The sequence below is a fragment of the Cydia splendana genome, chromosome 7, assembly GCF_910591565.1.
Source record: "Cydia splendana chromosome 7, ilCydSple1.2, whole genome shotgun sequence".
Taxonomy (NCBI): Eukaryota; Metazoa; Arthropoda; class Insecta; order Lepidoptera; family Tortricidae; genus Cydia; species Cydia splendana.
The window spans coordinates 10076207-10097750 of record NC_085966.1 but is presented as its reverse complement, the minus strand read 5'-3'; the positions used below and the strand labels follow the sequence as shown (position 1 = coordinate 10097750).

At 44.9% G+C, this 21544-nt stretch overlaps 1 protein-coding gene and 1 long non-coding RNA gene across 4 annotated transcripts in view; one reads left to right on the top strand and one right to left on the bottom strand.

Moving 5' to 3' along the window:
• LOC134792130 (atherin) overlaps positions 1 to 21544 on the top strand; it is a 224564-nt gene that overhangs the window by 69717 nt on the left and 133303 nt on the right. For all 3 annotated transcript variants that reach the window (XM_063763345.1, XM_063763343.1, XM_063763344.1), the window contains exons 2-3: positions 18295 to 18386; positions 19499 to 19658. In XM_063763345.1, the coding sequence (XP_063619415.1) occupies positions 18366 to 18386; positions 19499 to 19658 (181 nt within the window). In that variant the 5' untranslated portion in view covers positions 18295 to 18365. The remainder of the gene's footprint in view (positions 1 to 18294; positions 18387 to 19498; positions 19659 to 21544) is intronic.
• The window catches only part of LOC134792135 (uncharacterized), a 688366-nt gene that overhangs the window by 602357 nt on the left and 64465 nt on the right, over positions 1 to 21544 (bottom strand). The window lies entirely within an intron of this gene.

Genomic DNA, 21544 nt, shown 5'->3' with positions numbered 1-21544 from the left:
CCACAGTACAAAGCTCAAGAAGGCTAAGTGTTGTGGGTACTCAGACAACGATATATATAATATATAAATACTTAAATACATAGAAAACAACCATGACTCAGGAACAAATATCTGTGTCATCACACAAATAAATGCCCTTACTGGGATTCGAACCCAGACCATCGGCTTCACAGGCAGGGTCACTACCCACTAGGCCAGACCGGTCGTCAAATCGTTTAAATGATTACCAATATTTGTCCCGGTTTTCTCACATAGCCCGTAATTTACAATAAATATGTCTTAAAACACTTCAACATAATTAAGGAATTTACGTAAAATTTGATTATATCAGCATAACAGCAACTTGGTAACTTGTTTTTATCTACAACCGTATTTGCTACCAATCCTCAGTCCATGTTAAATTATTCAAATGTTAGGACGGCGATATGAATGTAGTTGTAACACTTGCAATTATATACAGGTAAATAACTAAGTATGTATAATACGATAAATCAGTGGTCCAACCCTTTCAATACCTGATGGTGACCTATTAAGAAATCTGACCCCCTTAATTTACATAAAAGCATTTCAATGCTATCAATAAAAGCAATGTAGGAAACTGCTGTTTTGACCCTATAAAGGCGATTACCCCAGGTTCGGAAGCCATGTTATAGAATCTAATAGAAGTCTATAAAACGTTGTGGGTAGTTATCACAAATTCGAACCACCCACACACAATATTAAATATCGGTGCTATGTTAACTCTATTCGATACCTACTGATATTGAATCAGTTATCGCGGGTCGGATCCGTGAAATCACGTCGGATTGCGCAAGTTAGTTGTTTCCAATCTCTCCGGAAAGTTTGGAACACATGCTGCCGATCAATGGCGTTCGTGTCGCCGATATACCGATATGAGCTTGTAAGGTAATACGGGTGTATCGAATATTCCGTATATTGCTTATAGATTTTGGAATAGTTATAAGATTTATAAGTAAGCATAGTCTAATAAAACATGGTCTTCCATTCCCAGAGTGACACGGGGCTACGTCACAACAACATGGCCGCTATATATAGCGCTATCGCATATTATCATATAGCGCTGTCGCATGATGACGTAAGCCCGTGTCAGTTAGGTGACCTAGAAAAGACGGGAATGGAGTACCAGGCGGAGTATATTATTATACCATGATAAGTAAGCACATTTCCTAAAATTATTTCTTTGTACTTTTTGTTCTCTAATTACTTTTATTAAGGTAGGTACTTGTGTCTAACATGACCCATCGCTATTTTTATTTTTTCGTGTTTCAATATGAACTTGTAGTTTTGTGTATGTTACTAGCGAACATGGACCCCAAATTTGAACCCTTTTACATAAACTACAAGTACAGGGAAATATCTGAACTAATAAAAAAATAAAAATAAAAAAAGTTTAATTTTGGGCGGGTTGATTAGCAATTGGCCGGTTTTTTGTACGTTAAATTTAAACCATACATTTTGTTGTAACTGTAATAAATACCTAGTTATTTGTTTTACAAGGGGGCAAAGTGGTTATATTAAGCCCTTCGTGCTATCCAACCAGATTACTATGCCACTCTTGTCGATAAAATGAATTTTTCTCATCAGTTTTTGAACACGGTGGTGTGGCGAAAAATATATTTTTCACATCACCTAATCAGAAAATGGATTTTTCACATCACCTAATCAGAAAATGGATTTTTCTTCCCTGCTAGGAGGGATCAAAGTGGCACTTTTCTGTTCAAGGACATTTCATTGCCAGTATAAAATATTAATATAATTAACTATGAACATCGTATGTACAGCCTGACAAAAAAAGAGTAGAAATTAAAAAGTGGCAACACTGTAGTGTCAAGACTAAGATTTTTTTATTTTCCTCATAGTTGATGTGAAAAGCAGTATGTGTCACACGGTATCAACGTTATTTCGTCTTGGGCGTTAACATTTGAATCCCTCATTACGCTCAGGATTCTACTTTAGAATCCATCACTTCATTCAGGATTCAATGTACGCCCTTGACGGAAATATATAGAATAGAATAGAATAGAATATAATTGATTTATTCGTAAGCACAAACAGTCGGTACAATACATTATATAAAAGAAAACACAAAATAAGATTAAAGTGCCACGAAATGGCCCCATCTCAGCATGTCATATCATATCATTTTGATCCCTTGTAACACAAACTACTATTTCACCACACCCGCTCGGAAAGGCTTACTTTGCACTTCAAAAACGGATAGCAAAGTTGCACTTTGCTATCAGTAATTCACATGTGAGGCAAAGTAATCAAATGCAAATTTTGAGTTGTTTTCTTATGTTTGCTGGTAGAATTGACTTTTAAATGATGATTTTGGATGATAAATATTTAATAACATTCATTTGAATTTGATGTGGTTTGATATTTTACATTTAATATTTGCTTCGGGTTGGTGTGGTGACAATTTTTGTGTTTCACTCGGGGGCAAATTTTGTTTAACCCTCGTGCTTTGAAACCCTGGCAACGCTCAAGATTCCATTTTTCGAACCGTTCAATTTTGGAATCTTTCGCTTGCTCGGGTATCAATATTAGCATGAGCGGTTAAACAACAACTTTGCCCCCTTGTAAAACAAATAACTATGGTAACTTTATTAGTACAGCGCCCGTATGATATTTTCCCAATGATATTTTATCAATAGTGCCTATTTTCCCAGATATGCACTAAATTTGAGCGTGTTACCGAGTCTCCCTAAGTAGAGAGAGACCGCTATCTGGCCGCCGCGCTCGAGTGCTGGATAATGAAGTGGTTCGGACGGTTCGGTTGCGATGTGGTCGCAATGGGACCTGTCGGGAATTATCAGTGCTCTCGGATTGACCAGTGGAATTTGACCTCGTTCTGGAATTACCTACTATATATAAGCTTGGTATGGACCAATCATATTTTTAAATAAACGCCTGAATAATAAATAATATTTTCCAAACTGCTGTCACGTTACGTTCCTAAAGGATGACTCACGCTAGACCGGGCCGTGGCCGGGCCGGAGCTTCCGGCGCTCCGTTTTCTATGGAGAGCATCACCGATCAGCTGTCATAGAAAATTACATTTCGGACGTCTCGGGGGCCCAGACCGGGCCCGGTCTAGCGTGAGTCATCTCTGTATATCAATATAGATTCACCCGTGCTCTACAAACAATAGGAATGACAGTTTGGTTTTACCACTCGCCACGTCACTCTGTGCGTGCCGATATGCGGCCGATACTGTTGTGTCATACCTGAAACCCCAAAATCAAAGGCTATTTGCTATTTGTATGTGGTTTTATTTGTACGTTTTTGTACAGCCGAGTATTTATTGTTTCTGTTTGTGGCGAGATGTTATGATATTGGCCGAATCTGGCCAACAACAACATTTTTTGGCAATTTTTTTGAATAATTTCTAAACGATAATAAATATTTAATAGCATTTGATTTTTAATGTTTAATTACAGTAAAGTTTTTGTGTTTCACTCGGTAGGTTGTAAATTTCTAAACTATATATCCTAAAATTATAAAAAAATTAGATTCTCATAATGAGCTTGTGGAGTGTAGACTGTAGCTTTTCGTGATGGGGGTTCGTTAGGAGAAGCGTAGAATCTCAGCAAACTGGATCGCTGCTGGCCGCTGTTGTCTCGAAGTCCGCTATACCTCCATTTACCGGTATATGTGTTGTGTGAAATGAAAACACATATATTTGATTTATTCACTTGGAGAGTGTTCAGGCTGGTATGAGTGAAGCTCTCTTGATGTCTCTGATATCTCTGAATAAGCCACGAAACGGCTCTGCCTTATATAGTAAAACACAAGGCCGTTTGGTACCTTCTTCAACTAGTGGGTGTATCATGCAGAGTCAGTAATGTATATTTTTGCCAATCTCGTTAATTATAAGCACGTATGAAAGGAGCACGAATCCTAGACTTATAAATAGGTACAATATTAAGCACGTATGAAAGGAGCATGAATCCTAGACTTATAACTAGATATAAAACATTCCACGCAATTCATTTGACATAATATACGAGCACAAAGTAAAACATGATATACAAAAGTAAAAATAGTAACCTAAACGTAGAGACTAATTAAACACATACATGAACCCTAATAGCTATTTACGACAGTCTCCCCCACGTGTGTCAACACCGTCTTCATGCGCGGAGTAAATGGGGATAAGTCTAGAAACTGGGCGGCGGACGTCACCTGCGCGTGTGCGAACAATGGCCACTCTCACATGACCATCTGGGCCAGGAAATAGCTGGGCGATTACGCCTCTGGGCCACGTTCCTCGTGGCATGGAGCTATCCGCAATGATGACTACGTCACCTTCATGCAGTTTTCTCACGTTTTGGTGAGCACCGGGCCTGGGGAGGAGGCTGGGTCGGTATTTCCGCTGCCAGCGCCTCCAAAATTGGTCGGCTAGCGTTTGCGCTGTTTTCCACGAAGAGAGCGACATAATTGCGTCTGTGAAGACACCCAGTGGCGACATGGCACTTGATCGACCGATAAGAAAGTGATTCGGCGTCAGGGCTTCGATGTCTAAATCTGGATTCACTGGTGTCAACGGTCTGGAATTGACTATGTGCTCTGATTCTAGCAGTAAAGTATGTAGAACTTCTTCGTGGGGTGCTCTTTCTTTCAGTACTACTTTTAATGCGGTTTTAACGCTGCCCACGAGCCGTTCCCAGGCACCGCCAGCGGAGGGGTTGCCGGGTGGAATTTTCTTCCATTTTATGGCTCGCTCGGTCAAGAAGGGCTTGATACTGTCGGGCAGCGTGTTTTTGGCCTCTGCCAGTTCTCTTTCCGCGCCGTGGAAGTTGGTGGCGTTGTCGGAATAGAGAACTGTAGGCGTGCCGCGTCGCGCTATCATTCGGCGTAGCGACAGTATCATGGAGGATGCCGAAAGTGAGGCGGCAAGCTCCAGATGTACCGCGCGAGTCGTGAGGCATGTGTATAGTACACCCCACCTTTTCTCGCGGCGGCGGCCTATAGTTATGTGCGTGGGGCCAAACAGGTCTACGGCTGCAGCGGTAAACGGCGGCTGATTCGCTTTTAGCCTTTCTGGCGGCAAGTCACCTATGGGACCTTTGATTGGCGTTCCCCTATAGGTTCTGCACCATTGGCATTTATTCGTTATATAGCGAATGCTACCGCGCAGCCCGATAATGTAGTACCTTTGTTTCAACTCGTTGATGACGATCGCGTGGTTGCCGTGATTGTAGAGTGCATGAAAATGCTGTACTAATAACTTGACGAAATCTTCTTTCGCATGTAAAACAGGCATGTGCGTGTTTTTATCGATTCTAGCATTTAGTACGATGATTCCGTTTTTGTCAAGTTGTACAGCGATTTTGTATAGCGGAGATTTCTTCAGGAGTGGCCGCCCAGTTTCCAGAAGCTTGATTTCCTCCGGAAATGCAGCATGTTGACTCCGTCGGATTAGCAATATCTCTGCTAAATCGAAATGCCCCTTTTTTTTATCTCTATGTCTGTTTTCTTAGCGAACAATGCGGCTTTGAAAACCTCGGCGGCAACCAGAATACTAGCGGTGGCGCGAACTAATCGTACGTTATTAATAATGAACGATCGCCACGCGGGTGCGAGTGAGACGGGTATAGGCGAGTCCCAATCGATCCCTGTCCACCAAACGAAACGTAACGTATCGCGATCTTGCTCAATTATTTCGATCTGTAAAGACTCTAACAGGTCGGGGCCAGCCAACAGCGCGCTGCTAAACGAACGTCTGTAAGCTGTGGCTGCCGTGTCCCAAACTAATCGCGTTTTCCCGCTTTGCGGCTGAAAAGTTGGGAAGTGCGCCAGAGGCCACGTCCGGGGTGCCTCGGGGGGCGGCGGCGAGTCTATTTTCTCCGCGTAACCTTTGTCGAGCAAGTTGTTCATATGCTTTGCATATTCGGCTTTAAGTTTCGCATCGCGGTCTAGCTTTCGTTCTAGACTGTACGGCCGTTGCAATGCTTGCGCTCGGTTATCGGGGAGTTTCTCGTCATCTGATCGCCACAGTAAGCCCGAGTGATACCTTTGCTCCCCCGGTATCTTCTCGCAGGTGGCTTCTAACAAATCTAGCGCACGTTGGCCGGGGTCGGCCCGAGGTACCTTCTGCGAAACGCCTAATGATTCTGTCTCAGAATGTCGTTTCGCAAGTTGTAAGGCCTCGTCTTCCGCGGTATTAGGCTTTGCGTGCCCAACAAATTGTACCGCAGGTGCGATGCTGTCCGCAGTTTCGTGTATCGTCAAAGCCATTGCCACGCCTTCGTCAAATAGCGCGAGGGTTTGGACGGTACCTAACGGTTCCGACACCTCTTCAGGAATGACTTTGAGACACGTCTGCGGCAGCCTAACATTGAGTACTGCAGGTGCCGCCGGGACACTATTACCGTTCGCGGATGCGGCCGCGCTTAATCCGTGTAATAGTTTATTATGTCCGGCTTCGCACTGACTCATGCCACACGCGACATATTTACATTTAAAACGCGCACGGTGACTCGCGCCTAAACATCTATAGCACAATCTAGTACCCTTTACCAAGTCCCATCGCTCAGATATAGTCGCGGCTAGAAATTTCGAACACTCGCTAACTTTGTGTTCTTTGCCGTTCTTACATATGGCGCACGCATCGCGCGAGACAGAGACAGACGATATCTCCCGCTGGGGCTTAGCTCCGGTTGACGCTGGCTTTTTTAAATTACCATCGCGGCGCTTTACTTGAGCTATAGTTGATTTACTAGTACGCGATCTATTTCCCGTATCACGTGTGTATGACTCGCGGGAATCTGACTCCGAATCCGAACTATAGTCGCGAAGGGACGCGGGGGCGCGGGACCCAGCGAGAGCGTGGCTCGATCGACTGGGCTCGCGCACAGAGGAAACCGCGTTTCGTTCATTTCGCGATCTATCATACGTATCACGGTAGAACGCGGGGTCGCGAGACCTAGAGAGAGCTTGGCTCGATCTTCTGGGTTCGCGCGCAGAGGAAACCGCGCTCACTGCATTCCGTGACCCGTTAGACGTATCACGCGTGTACGTTTCGTGGCAATCTGCCTCCGAATCAGAACTAACGTCGCGAGAGTACGCGGGGGCGCCGGACCCAGCGAGAGCGTTGCTCAATCGACTGGGTTCGCGCACAGCGTTTACCGCGTTTCGCGATCTATTAGACGTATCACGCGTGTACGTTTCGTGGTAATCTGACTCCGAATCCGAACTAACGTCGCGAGAGTACGCGGGGGCGCCGGACCCAGCGAGAGCGTTGCTCGATCGACTGGGTTCGCGCACAACGTTTACCGCGTTTCGCGATCTATTAGACGTATCACGGTAGAACGCGGGGGGACGAGACCCAGAGAGAGCTTGGCTCGATCTTCTCGGTTCGTGCACAAAGGAAACCGCATTCACTGCATTCCGTGATCGGTTAGACGGCTTATGTCGGTTTACGCGCTTGGCCGCAGTGCTAATTTCGTTAAGAAACTCGGAAATTGCTACTAACCCGGGTGATTCTACGTTAGACTGCCTGTATTTGGCCCATTCATAGCGCACTATCAGATTTAATTTATCCACGATTTTATTCACGAGCTCAGGCGCGTGCAAGTATTTCTCTTGACGCAAGGATCTAATGGTGGCGACGGCATTCGCTACATGCGCGGCGAATGAGGCTATATTCGAATTGTCTTCGGATAAACGCGGCATGCGTTTAACATTATGAATTTCCGTAAGAACAATCTCCTCAGGGTCGCCGAACTGCCGTTCCAGCGCTTCCATTATCTCGTACGGATCCTGAACTGTGTACATTATTGATTTTACGGCCGTCCGAGCTTCGCCCTTAAGTGCGCGTCTAATCCGACTGACGTTATTGACGGCACTAAACATGGGCGACGTATCTTCGAACTCTGCCCTAAATGATATCCACTCGGTGATATCTCCGCCGAATGCAGGTAATTCCGGCGGTTTATGGTACATTGGCGCGTAGGTACCGTGCGGTACCTCTAAAACGCGCGGGGGCGGTCTGCTAGCCCGGTCGGCGGCTGCACGCGGCGGCGGCTGCGCGGTCTTTTTCGGCGGCGGGAATTTAACGTTTTCTTTCGCGACCTCGTGCTGTAACCTAGCTTGTCGTTCTACCCAACTTCTAGTACGTTCTTCGACGGTCGCGTCACTGCTGCCGACAGACTGCGCCTTCAGTTGCGCAACCTGCGGCCGTAAATTTGCAGTGACGGACCCTGTCTTAGAAGCTTCGACGGTCGCGTCACTGCCGCCGCGAGACTGCGCCTTCAATTGCGCAACCTGCAGCCGTAAATTGGCAGTGTCGGACTCGGTCTTAGCAACGACTAGACGGGCTTTATGAACCTCGAGCTCGGCCATTAGCACGGACAATTTATTGTCGCGTTCCCTAACCGATTTGCGATTCTTTAATTCGCGATTAGACGGCGCCCGCGACGGCGGCGGCGGCGCATCGGTGTCTTTATTCACTAGCGTATTCGACCTACTACGAACTACTACGGTGGCATCTAACGTCTCCGAGTGTACCGACTCGGTTCCACCGGTAGCATTCGGGTTGCCACTGGTGCCCTTGCTCCTCGTATTAGTCTCGTTGGACGTAGTCTTACCAGACGAGGGGGTAGGGGTATCCATGTTCGGTGCGGGCGCAGGTGGGCCCTTGGTGCGTGGTCGTAGGCTCCTTGCTTCCTTTTCGGACATCTTTCTGGCTGGAACCACTTCACTTAACACACGCGGGGGGTCCCTAACTTGACCTGCCTATGCCTATGACTGACCGTTGCCGTGCGCAACGTCAGTGCCCTAAGCGTGGATCCCTCGTGGCACTGAATCTCCCGCAATGGCAAAGTGCTATGCCTAGAACGTTCGAAAGCAGTGTGTGGGCATCAACCATGTGACACATGCAACGAAAGTTGCCAGGACACGTGAGCGGAGGTGGTCCTACGACGCTGCACGGTCCGTCCGGCAAGCCGGTAAATGGGTTACGGAAAGGTATAGGGTTTGGGTCTAAACCGAAGCGAACTTCTAGGCTCAGCGCGTCCTTTATTCTTTCTTGCCGTCTGAGTCAAGCAACGTTCGCTTAAAACTCAGCGCGTACTTGTTTCTTTCTTGCTGTCTGAGTTAAGCAATGTCGCTTGAAACTCAGCGCGTACGTTTTTCTATCTTCATCCGGCTTCAAAAGGACCAAACTGTGGAGTGTAGACTGTAGCTTTTCGTGATGGGGGTTCGTTGGGAGAAGCGTAGAATCTCAGCAAACTGGATCGCTGCTGGCCGCTGTTGTCTCGAAGTCCGCTATACCTCCATTTACCGGTATATGTGTTGTGTGAAATGAAAACACATATATTTGATTTATTCACTTGGAGAGTGTTCAGGCTGGTATGAGTGAAGCTCTCTTGATGTCTCTGATATCTCTGAATAAGCCTTTTTTTTTTTTTTTTTTTTTGGTTTATGATACGGAGTTTAGAGAAAAGCCTCTATCATATCCATGGATTGACGCCGGGATGTCCCGGAGGGACATCCCGGGGAAAGAAAAGAGTTGCCTGAGTCCTGAAGGGACTCGGGTCTTTACCTCGTTAGGTTAGTCTGTTAGTCTGTTTGTTATTAAGAGTGTAATTATGTTGTCTGTCTGTTTGCCAGGAAGGGAAGAGCGATTAGCATCTATTGTTAAAAGAGCCATTATTTTGAAGTGATGTTGTGAACGGCTTCACGGGTTGATGTAGTAATCAGCGTTTAAGTGTTGGCCAGAGCGGCAGCCGCCGCGGCCAGATCGCGGGCAGTGACGACACCTGTGAGTACTCTGAAAGATGGAATTGCACCCACTCTCGGATTTGATTTAAGTTTGTGTGAGATGAAGTTAAGGTTTTGTAACACTAGTGTCATGTCGGCGTCTGTGATGTTAGTTAGGTCTATTTTGAAGAGGGCATGCGGTGGGTAAGTCTCTCTGGGGGGGGGGGGTCATTTTTCTGTCGCGTCGTAATGTCGTCATCAGGGTCTGTCAGTACATGTCTCGGTCTGCGTTTACCCCTTTTGGGGTTCGGTCTGGGGATATAGTCAACAGTATAATTTACGAGAGGATTAGGGTGGTGAGGAGCGCGGTCAAAGTATTTTCGTGAGGCCATCTGAAAGAAGTTATTTATTGATTGTAGACCTAGGTCGCGGTGGAGGTCGATGTTCCTCACGAACCAAGGGGCGTCGACCGCCCTCCTCAAGAATCTGTTTTGGAGCTTTTGGAATGAGTCTCGTTTGTTTTTGGAAGAGTGTGCGAAGACCACGCTTGCGTAGGAGAGAACAGGACGTATGCAAGTTTTATATAGTGTGATTTTGCCCCTGATTGACATTTTACTTTTCTGGTTTATTAGCAAATGTAATCTACCCATAATGAAGGCCGCCCTGTCCCTCACTATTTTAATTTGGCGATGAAAGTTGAGGCGACTGTCTAAGGTGACCCCCAAGTACTTTGCGTTTTCACTCCAATCTATGTTTTTGTTAAACAGTTTTATTTTGGAGTAGTTGTTCTGAACGTAATTTAGTCCTCCATCTTTCCTAGTGAACAGAATGGCTATGCTTTTGTCAGGATTAACCTCTATGCGCCATCGGTTAAACCAGTCCCCGAGGGCGTCTGCGGCACGCTGGAGGAGCGAGACAAGTAATTGAGGGGAGCGTGATGAGGCGTAGAACGCTGTGTCGTCAGCAAATAAGGCGTAATTGACCCCCGGGATTTTGGGCATGTCATTAACGTAGAGGGAGAACAGCGTGGGAGCCAGAACTGACCCCTGCGGCACTCCAGCCCTGACGGGATGAAGGGACGAAAGAGACCCCTCCACTTTGTAGCCAAAGCTTCTGCCAGTCAGAAAGTTAGAAATGATGAAGATGAGACGAGATGGCACACCTAGGCTGTTAAGCTTGCTGAGCAAGCCGGTGTGCCAGACCTTATCAAAAGCTTTGGCTACGTCCAGAAACACTGCTCCTGTTGGGACGGGCCTCCCCCGCTCCGTGAACCCGACAAGAATGTGTTCTGTTATTCTATGAACCTGATGAATGCAGGAGTGTTCAGCTCTGAAACCGAACTGCTCCCCCTGAATGATGCCTTCCGAGTTGATGAATTCCTGTAGTCTGTTGAGGACACAGCGTTCGTAGATTTTACCCATAATGTTCAGCAAGCTGATTGGCCTATAGCTGCTGGGCAAGTTACTGGGTTTCCCTTGTTTAGGGATGCCTATGACCGTTGCCACTTTCCACATTGCAGGAAAGTGGGATTTTTCTAAGGCTGCGTTGAAAATTCTGAGTAAAACCTCGACTATGGTATCTGGGAGTAGTCTGTATAATCGATTGGGGATCCCATCAGGTCCTGGTGCCTTTTTTGGCTTAAGTTTTCTAATTATTAATTTTAACTCAGTTAGGGAGATTTGTCTGAGTGGGGGGCCCTGAGGTTCTTCACTCAGCAGTTCCTCAATCTCCTCTTCCACTAGGGGGATATGATCGGGGTCGTCGGGTTCTCTGCCAGGAGTGCATTGGTCTTCCAGACTCGTGGCTAGGCACTCGGCCTTTTCAATGTCGGTGAAGGCTGGTGAGGGGGAGTCAGGTCTGACAAGTGGAGGCATTGACACCATTGTGTCCGCTTTAAGAGATCTGGCTAAGCGCCAATAAGCTTGGTGTCCTGGCCTGATCTCCTTCAGCAGGCTACACCACTTGTCCTCCCTGTAGGTCTTTAGTTTTTCCCTGATTTGCCTTTGAAGCCTATTTAATTTGTTTTTGTTTTCCCTGGAGGGAAAGCTGTCGAATTCTTTTAGGGCTATGTTTTTTATGTTGATGAGATTCCTAATTTCGGGGGGAAGTTGCCAACGTTTATCATCATCATCAGGAACCTCCCTAGAGCAGTTAAGCATAATTTCTTGAAAGCCTTTTGTTAGCATAGTTACTTCATTGTCAATCGCCTCTTTCGTTGGTGTGATTGGATTTGCTATATTTAGGAGAGGACAGTCGTTCTTCGCCAACTCCTCCCCCACGTTTACCCAGTTAACCACTTTCTTCGTGGAATCTGGATCCGTCGGAGGTGGGCCTAGTCGAAGGACGACTGGCCTGTGGTCTGAGTCCAGTAGATGTGCCACCTCCACCGAGCGCATCCTGAGGGATACGCCCTTTAGAAGTGCCACATCCAGGACATCTGGGAGGTACTCGTCCTGTGCAGGATAGTGGGTAGGTTCTAATGGCGAGATTATGTCGATAGGTGGAGTAGAATTTTGTAGATATCGGTGTAACAGCCTGCCGTTGCCATTATTCAGTCTGCAGTTCCACTGGACGTGCTTGGCATTGAGGTCGCCGGCCACTATGACCGACTCGTCCATGCCAAACACGGCCTCTAGGTCCTGCAGTCTGAGGATTTTGGAGCCAGGCTGGTACACCGAAACTATCGTAATTGGGGTGTGGCCTGTGAGGGCTATTTTGCAAGCCGAGACTTCCATATTTAAAAGAGGGGGGGAAGCGACCGTAGAGCAATGTAATTCTTTCTTATAGTATATCAGAGTTCCGCCCTTTAAGTTGCCTAAACGGTCGTTCCTGACTATTTTGTAATTTGCTATTCTGGGGTTCCTGTGACTAGGCTTGAGAAAAGTTTCTTGTACAAGCAGAATGTCTATTTTGAGTTCTCTCATAGCCTCAGCTAGCTCCTCTTTTTTCCCTTGAATTCCATTTATATTGAAAAAGCCAATATTTAGTGACTTGGGTTTCACTCGACTAGTGGGCGTATAATCCATTATTGTTAGAGCATAGGTATTTAATATTTGACAGTAGGTTTGCGTGTTGAGCCATTGCTAGTAATTGTTGAGCAGTAGAGCTAGCGTTTCTTATTTTTGAGGCTAGAAGGCAGACTTCTTCGATATCGAGGGTGTTGGCGATGTCCATCACTAGTTGGAGGTCTGCCTCCGGGTTCCCACTAGGCTGAGGGATGTGCGAGGGGTGCGATTTTTGTGAGGGATGTTGGGTTGACCTACTACTTCTGGGATTGAAGGAGGTCTGGTTTTGCTCGCTCTGCCGTGGAGGAGGGGGCAGAGGTTCTTTTTGTCTATGATGTTGCGTAGGTAAGTGATGTTGAGGAGGTTTGGGTGGTTGAGTGGGAGGTTTCTCATAGTTTTGAGTGGGTTTTGTTTGATGGTGGGGGTGGGGGGGGGGCCGCGAGTTCCTTCCCCAAGGGTTTCCTTGTTGGGAGGCCTTTGCTGTTGGTTTGGTTTGTTGGGATTGGATCAGAGGTTGGGCCTGAGAGGGAGGGGGGTTTTGGTGTCTCTGTAAAGCTGGAAAGGGGTTTCTTATTCCGTCTCCTTCGTTCGCAGATTGAGAGAGGTCAAAAACTGGTTGGGTAGGTGGTGGTGTTGGGTTTTGATTATGGCGGGGGTTCAATTTAGTGTTACCTCTCCTGCGGCGAGGATTTAAGTTTTTGAGAGGGGGGGCTGCCGGGCAAATCGACGCGTTCACCGAGTGATCACCGCCGCACAAAACGCAGGTTGTGACGAAGTTGCCAGTGCTGGGGTCTTTTTGTCTGTCGCAATTGGAGGTGAGGTGGTTTCCCGGACATTTGACACATCTGGGAGTCCTTTTACAGTACTTAGCCGTGTGACCGTACCTTTGGCACCTTTGGCATTGAGCCACTCTCCTGCTTTTGTGAGGGGGTTCTATTTTTAGGCCACTAAGGCCGCAAACATGCTGAATGTCGAAGACCTTTTTGCCCTTTAGTGTTCTATCTAGAACTACAAGGACAGCGTTAAAGGGTTCGCGCTTGTCCTTGGGGCCTTTGGTCATACGGGTCACCTCTAGGATTGGTAGGTTTTGGCTGAGTAGGTCTTCTTTAATATCTGCGGGGTCAATGGCCACTGGGAGGCCAAGGATGACCACCCTTAGCTTTTTTTGTTTCCCCGTGGGGTAGGTGTTGTACCCGGTTTGAAGTAGTTTCGTCCAGCCCCTGAACTGGTCAGGGGTCTGGGTTTCTAGGTATAGGACTGATTCATTAGTATATTTGCATATACCCGGGTGCGCTCGAAGGAATCCAATGTTCCTTCTATCGGCTTCCTTCGAGACGGCCGGCCATCTGTTTGGGTCTTCAATGACTATGAAGGGGGGGGGGCCTCTTTTTTCTATCGGGTTTGCCCTCGGTGGCCGTCTCCTCCTCGTCGGAGTAATCGTCGATGTCATCATCGTCGTCGTCGTCGTAAACCAGATCCATCTCCTGGGAGTCTGGGTTTTGGGTGGGAGTGGGGGTGGGGGTGGGGGTGGGGATGGGGTTGGGCTTTATGGGGGAGTGGTTTGGCTGGGAACTAGGCAGTTTGCCTTGCGGAAGATGTGCGAATCGATTTGGAGAAAATGGTATTGAGTGTGGGGGTTGGTGGGCGGGGGGGGGGGGGCGTGGTGGGTGAAAGCTTTTTCCTCCTATTTCTCTTAGGTTTGACCTGTTCGTAATCGTCTTCAGATTGTAGCGAAGTGTATTCAATGTCAGAGCCGCTGTCTGTATTGCTTAACTGGTCTTTGGTATGTCTTTTTGTGTTGACGTTTGTTATAATTCTAAATATTTCTTCTGTTTGAGGGGAACGCGATCTCGATCGGGGGGTGTGCCCTTCGTCGTGGGGGGGGGAATTCACTCTGTAAGGGTGTGGTCTAGAGGACGCGCTACCGCGGCTCGGCGTGAGTGAGTGCGAGCGTGCGCGGTGGCCGCCGCGGGAACGCGCCTCAATGTCGCGTCGTCTGTATTCCGGGTTTGGTTTGTTTACTGTCGTAATTTGAGAGTTTGTAATTTGAGTGGGTGCAATCCTACCTTTATTTTTATTGACTGGTGTGACGTCACTGGCGCTGTCCTCTGGTTCCAGGGCCTGCTGCCCCTGCAGGGGCATTGAGGGCTGATGGGGGGCCGCCGCTGGGGCTCCGGTGTGATGAGCGGCGTTGGTTTCAGCCGCTAGGTTTGCCTTGTATTCGAGCCATTGCTCGTGTAGATGTGGACAGTAAAACTCCACGAAGCCGTCCATAACTTCTGTTTTTGTTGCCATCTTGCTTACTCGCTCTCCCCCAGTACCCTGTACGGGGGGGGGATGGGGTGATGGGGGGGAAAGGGGGACGCACTGAATTTTCTATGATTTTAATTAATAAGCACTTATTTTGGTAGCACTCAGCACTGCAATCGGCTCTAATTTTGAGTCACTGTCTCGTTTATAGTATGTGTACAACACAAAAACACTGTAATCCAGCACGCGGAGCCAGGCTCAACGCGGCAATGATGCGACACTGAAAATCCAGCACGCGGAGACAGGCTCGACGCGGCGATGATACGATAACTAAAGCCAGCACGCGGAGCCAGGCTCAACGCGGCGGCGAAACGTTCGGCACTTGGAATGTACGAGCGAGCACGCGTGCGCGCGGCACGGCGGTCGGAGCGGGAATCTAATATATGAATCATCAAAAATCTGAGTCTTTTCTCTGAATAAGCCACGAAACGGCTCTGCCTTATATAGTAAAACACAAGGCCGTTTGGTACCTTCTTCAACTAGTGGGTGTATCATGCAGAGTCAGTAATGTATATTTTTGCCAATCTCGTTAATTATAAGCACGTATGAAAGGAGCACGAATCCTAGACTTATAAATAGGTACAATATTAAGCACGTATGAAAGGAGCATGAATCCTAGACTTATAACTAGATATAAAACATTCCACGCAATTCATTTGACATAATATACGAGCACAAAGTAAAACATGATATACAAAAGTAAAAATAGTAACCTAAACGTAGAGACTAATTAAACACATACATGAACCCTAATAGCTATTTACGACAGAGCTCTTTCATTTGATATGTATGTAACACGATATAATAAATTTGAAAAACTTTATTTTTTAATTTTCGCATTTACGCCCCAAAAGTGGCCCCCATGTTTAAAATGCATTTATTTACGTTACGTATGTCCGTCTTTGGGTCACAAAATTCCATGTGTGTACTAAGTTTCAATTTAATTGGTTCAGTAGTTTCGGAGAAAATAGGCTGTGACAGTCGGACAGCCAGACAGACGCACGACTGATGCTATAAAGGTTCCGTTTTTTCTTTTTGAGGTACGGAACCCTAAAAAGTAATTCAAATTAGGTAATACACGTTAAAATATAATTTATTCGTATAGAAACCTCATGTCGGAACCTCGAGGGAACAAAGAAACTTTGCAACTGACACAAAAAAGTAGGCGGGTATTATTCCTACCAATCAATCGAGGTTCTACTGAATAAATCACTCTGGCATTTTGTTCTTGACATGCAAAGTATTACGAAGTGAAAATCGACCTAAAACTGAAAGGCTGGTCCGTATTCCGGAGATTACCTCCACAAGATTGATTCTCATTGAATCACGTTTACCCTTCGAGCAACACGGAAGGGAGGCGGCATTCGCACTATTTCCCCTCTGCCGAGGTACAAGATTAGCGCGTCAATCTAATCTAGCGCGGGTAATAAAACTAGTTGCACTTGGATTTTTCACTAGACAGAGTCCAGACGCGCGCGTGTGTTCATGCTGCACAAAAATGCCTGTTTGCTCGGTTTTTTGTTATAAAAAGAGGTCGGGGACATCAAATTTACAAAAAGAAAGTGTTACATTTCACATGTAATATTTTTTTTTACATATCATACGTTTAATTACATTCAAACACAATTATTACATTTTAGTCTCATGTAATTGTTGGATTTATCGATTTTGCTCGCTCAGTACAAATTGCAGATCGGTCGAGCGACAAATCCGACTTCTCATCTCTCAGAATACAATAACATACTTCAACGAAAATGTGCGCGTACAACGAAATTAGTGTGCGTGTTGTGACACTTGTCACTCGTCAGTACACAAAAAGAGATCGAGGTTTGCAAGATTTGTCTTTGTCATGTGTCATTTTCTATGTATTTGTGTCGTCATTACAGATTGGATTTTGTATGTAAGCGTGTGAGAAGTGCGACTGTGTGCACCTTTCCCCCCGCGAAAAATGGCAGAAAGATTTGTACGGTGAGATATCGCTTGGGCCCCTCCCTTCCGATGTGTCGGAAGCCGGTGTTGCTCGAAGCGTTTACCTCGTCACGAGTCGGACCATTTATTTACTTATAGTATCATCCCACAAAATTTTATAATATCCACCTACGTATGTACTTCAACAATGGTCATGTTTATGGAACTATTGTTGTTTACAAGCGGTAAACTTGAATACACCTGAATTGGGTGGTTTGCGGCATTTGTGATACCCATTTTTCTTTTTTTCATCGTAAAACGTCGTAATTATTGTAATTAATCATGCTCGTAAGTCACTGTACGTTGTAGATTATGCGGATCAATTTATTCTTCCTTAACGAGTCTTGGAGATTAACGCGCGTTACGTGTCGTATCCCGCCTTGGCTTGGCATGATGAAAAGCAGTAACTTTTCTAAATTCATAGGATCGTGCGCTTTCTATAGTGAAGCAATCAGTGGTTGATCCGTATTCAAGTTCCCATTCAGCGGTGGCGTGCGCAATGTGTCTACATCAAGTGGCATTTTATGCGGAACTAGATCGCCTTCAAAGGCTTAGCCGGTAAATGTATAATGTGTCGAGGCTTTCGACCTATTTCAATGTTGGATTGCAAGTTAGATGAAAGTGATGAAACATTTTAATGTTTTTTATACATCAAAACTGTTCTATAGGTTACGATGTAGGATGTAGGTAAAGCTACGAGCGCAATTTAGCAGTGAATAAGGTTAAGGCTCATCGGCAAAAAAATAATCAAATAAGAAAGACATTTAAATTTCTAGGGAAGGGGAATATACTATGAGAAGTATTAGAACAAATTAAATTATTTTCAGAAAATGTTTTAATTTGTTTTTATTTCAAGTAAAAACATTACTATATAAATAATAAACTGAAATAAATGTCATATACTAAGAAAAACCTGCCGCGATAGCAGAGGACGCTGGCTCGATTCCAGCCTGGGGCACTGGAGGCCTTGGTCACTTTTTCTTAGTATATGACATTTATTTCAGTTTAAAAGGAATATAGCCCTAGGAATTTAGTTTTGGGTGGCAAAACGCAATTTAATCTGCGTCGTGTACACGTGCACTCCGAATGTATCGTGTTAATCCAGGCAGTTGTTTTTTGAGCCCGGTATATCTAGAAGATACTTCGTTATTGTTTACTTTGCCATTGTAATACTTCGGATCTTCGGTAGCGTTGGTCCACCAAATACCTACTGTGTGAGGACGGGAAGTTATGTTGATTCTGGTGGACACCAAATCTAACGGAGGTACCTTATTATTTTCAGAAGCGGGGTGGCGCACGGTAGCAGCCGGGACGACGCGATGATCGGCCACATGCGCCGGCCGCGCGCTCACCATGCGACAGTCCTCGACCGAAGTAAGTATATAGTATAGGTACTATATCTAATTATTAGGGAACATACTCGTCCCCCTTAGTGTGTTAACTGACCAGCGTGCAAACTAAGTGGATGCTCGAGCGGGGCGATATGTGGGCGGTCTCAGTGCTCATTGCTCAAATCCCTTCGAAGCTACGCTGCAGACCCCGCTGGACGCGCTGCATGCTGTCGAACGCCACTGAGGCCGTATACTTATGGGAAATGCTAAAAGAGATCCACAAACACAGAACACAAACACTAAAATAAAAATACAAAGGCTACGTAGGTACAGATGATTCTCAATGTCTATGTCTAACGACAGTGGAAGGTCGTTTACTAATCGTAGTCACGTTGACGCACGTCTTTCTCGCTAGTTTGTCAATTACTTATAGCAAACAGTCTGCGAGCAGAGCGCATCCGATAAATTAAATGACATAGGTATTGTACATTTCTGTTTATTATGCCATACCAAATACTAAAAGTTGGTGGGGATTTCCGAATCTGAACTATGTTCCCGCAGATCCATATGCTAAGACGCACAACAGTCTGTTGTTGTAAACAAGACACCGTGTGGGCGACTTCTAACATTTCCGTAGTGAGCAAACTTTTAATTGCTCCATGCAAACTTGGTATAGTTAGTAGTTAACGCATCATTAGAGATAAGGAGTTAGAGTTCTGGCTTAGGGGAGTAATCAGAGCGCTAGACTCCAACTTGGATAGCAAATATAATAATCCGTGTTATGTAGATGTAGATACAAAATTGGTTTAACTTTTTTATCCGATCGCCGACTACCAGAGCATAACATTTTGGATATTTAGGCCTTGGAGCGTCTGTGTGTGTTTCTAGGTGCCTAATACCTATACCTATTCTTTCATTTCTTTCATCTTATCGTTTTACTCCACTTCGGCTCTCGGAAATCTCGGAATATCGTCTCGTATTACGCAATAAAGATTAGGTACCTTAATAAATAAACTACCTACGCCACGGCAAATAAAATATTCAACGGTCGGGTTAAAACTGAACCGACTACTTGTATCCAATCTATTCTCGAAGAAATATGCATGCTGCTACTTTTCATACAATTTACTATAATTTTGTTCCATAACGTTCCAGACGGTCGACAAATCAGTATGCACGGAGGAGTCGGGCGCGGCGCGGCTCGAGGCGGTGCTGGTGGCGCTGGTGGAGCGCAAGGCGCGCGCCCTGCACGCCGAGCAGGCACGGCGCCGCCTGCGGCATCCGCTGCTGCTGCTGCTGCGGGACCATGTGGACGGTCTGTACCCTGTTGTCTATACGACAGAGTGTAGCAGTATTATTACTATATCTGTGTCACTCTAAACATATAGCAGTATACATGGAGGAGACGAGCGGGTGTTCAAGTTCAAGTTCAAATATACTTTATTCATGTAGGCCTAGCAACAAACACTTATGAATTGTACGTATTACAAATATATTATCTTAAGCTATTTATTGATGTTAATATTATTCCATAATAATATTGGATTATTTTACAGATCAAATTTAATACTAAGAATTTCACAAAAAGATCGTCAAACATAAAATAATTGTATAAAAAAATACTAGTATAGAATGTTTCCAGAATAAAATTTAGATGTCAAAATAACATAACAAAAGAAGTAGGTACATACATTGGAATATCCATTTCCATGGTACGGGCGGTAAGGACGGTAAAGCGCTTTGCAAGAGCTTCCTGGCCTGCGGGCTGCCAATAAGATGCTATGTATAATTATGTATCGCGCCTGCATGTTTCCGCCACGATGTGATAGCTGGTTTGTTAGTGCACGACACCTTGCATTTTGTGACTATGCGCTGAAACTTGGCACAGTTGATTCTTAGCTGGTCATGAGCAGATACAGACCGGGAGACGTCAAGAGCCTCCTCTCATTTAGTGGGGGGAAGGGGGGAAGTTCGACGCTGCGGCGCTTCACTTGGAGCAACATTTCTCTAAAACTATACCTATTAGGACATGTAATATATCATTTTCGGATAAATTGAGGATGAGGAATCTATTTTTAGAACAAAAAATGCACTTTCTAACAAAAAAAAAGAATAAATTAGAAAAGACTAAAAAACGTATTTTTGTTTTTTTTTATAATCATCATTTTTTTTAAAGTGTAGCAGGAATATGAAAACAAAATAATAATAATTTACATAAAATTTACTACAAAAACGGTTATTCAAACTTTTTCGCTAGGATCAATGGTTAAAAAGGGGACCTTAGAATTTATTTTCTCTCTTTAATATCGGTTTTAATATTGACCCTAGCGAAAAAGTTTGAATAACCTTTTTTGTAGGAAATTTTATGTAAATTATTCATGCAATAAAACATTTTTTGCTATTGGCCATCGTTTACGAGTTATTTACGAATGACTAAAAAAGGGGACCTTAGAATTTATTTTCTCCCTTCAATATTTTTTTTTAATATTGATCCTGGCGAAAAAAAGTAGCACTTATTTTATAAGAAATCTGAAACAGATTATTTACGTAAAAGATATTTTTTTGCTGTGGGCTACCGTTTACGACTTATTTAAGAAAAACTAAAATAAAAAACGATTGTAGAACAAATTATAAGTAACTTTCCCACCTTTATTTTGCATTGATATCACTCTGACCCACGCTTAATATTATTTTTTATCTCCCATTTATCAACAGTTTATATAATAAACTATATATTTTTTTAAACGTAATAAGTGTAGCTTTACGACTGTATTTTTTGTTTTCAGATTCCTGCTACACTTTAAAAAAAATGGTGATTTAAAAAAAAATTAAACATATTTTTTTTAGTCTTTTCTACTTTATTCTTTTATAAATATAATATATAATAGATTCCTCATCCTCAATTTATCCGAAAATGATATACTACATGCCCTAATAGGTATAGTTTTAGAGAAATGCTGCTCCAAGTGAATCGCCGTAGGCTCGAACTTCCCCCCTTCCCCCCCACTAAATGGGAGGTGGCTCTCGACTGCTCACGGTCTGTATCTGCTCAAGACCAGCTAACAATCAACTGTGCCAAGTTCCCCATACAACGGTGTGCACTACCAAACCAGCTATGATGGAATATATTCGCAAAAAGATCCGTCACGAGCTGAAGGTGTTCCAGCTGCCATCTGTGCTGACACGCTCCCTACTCATTAA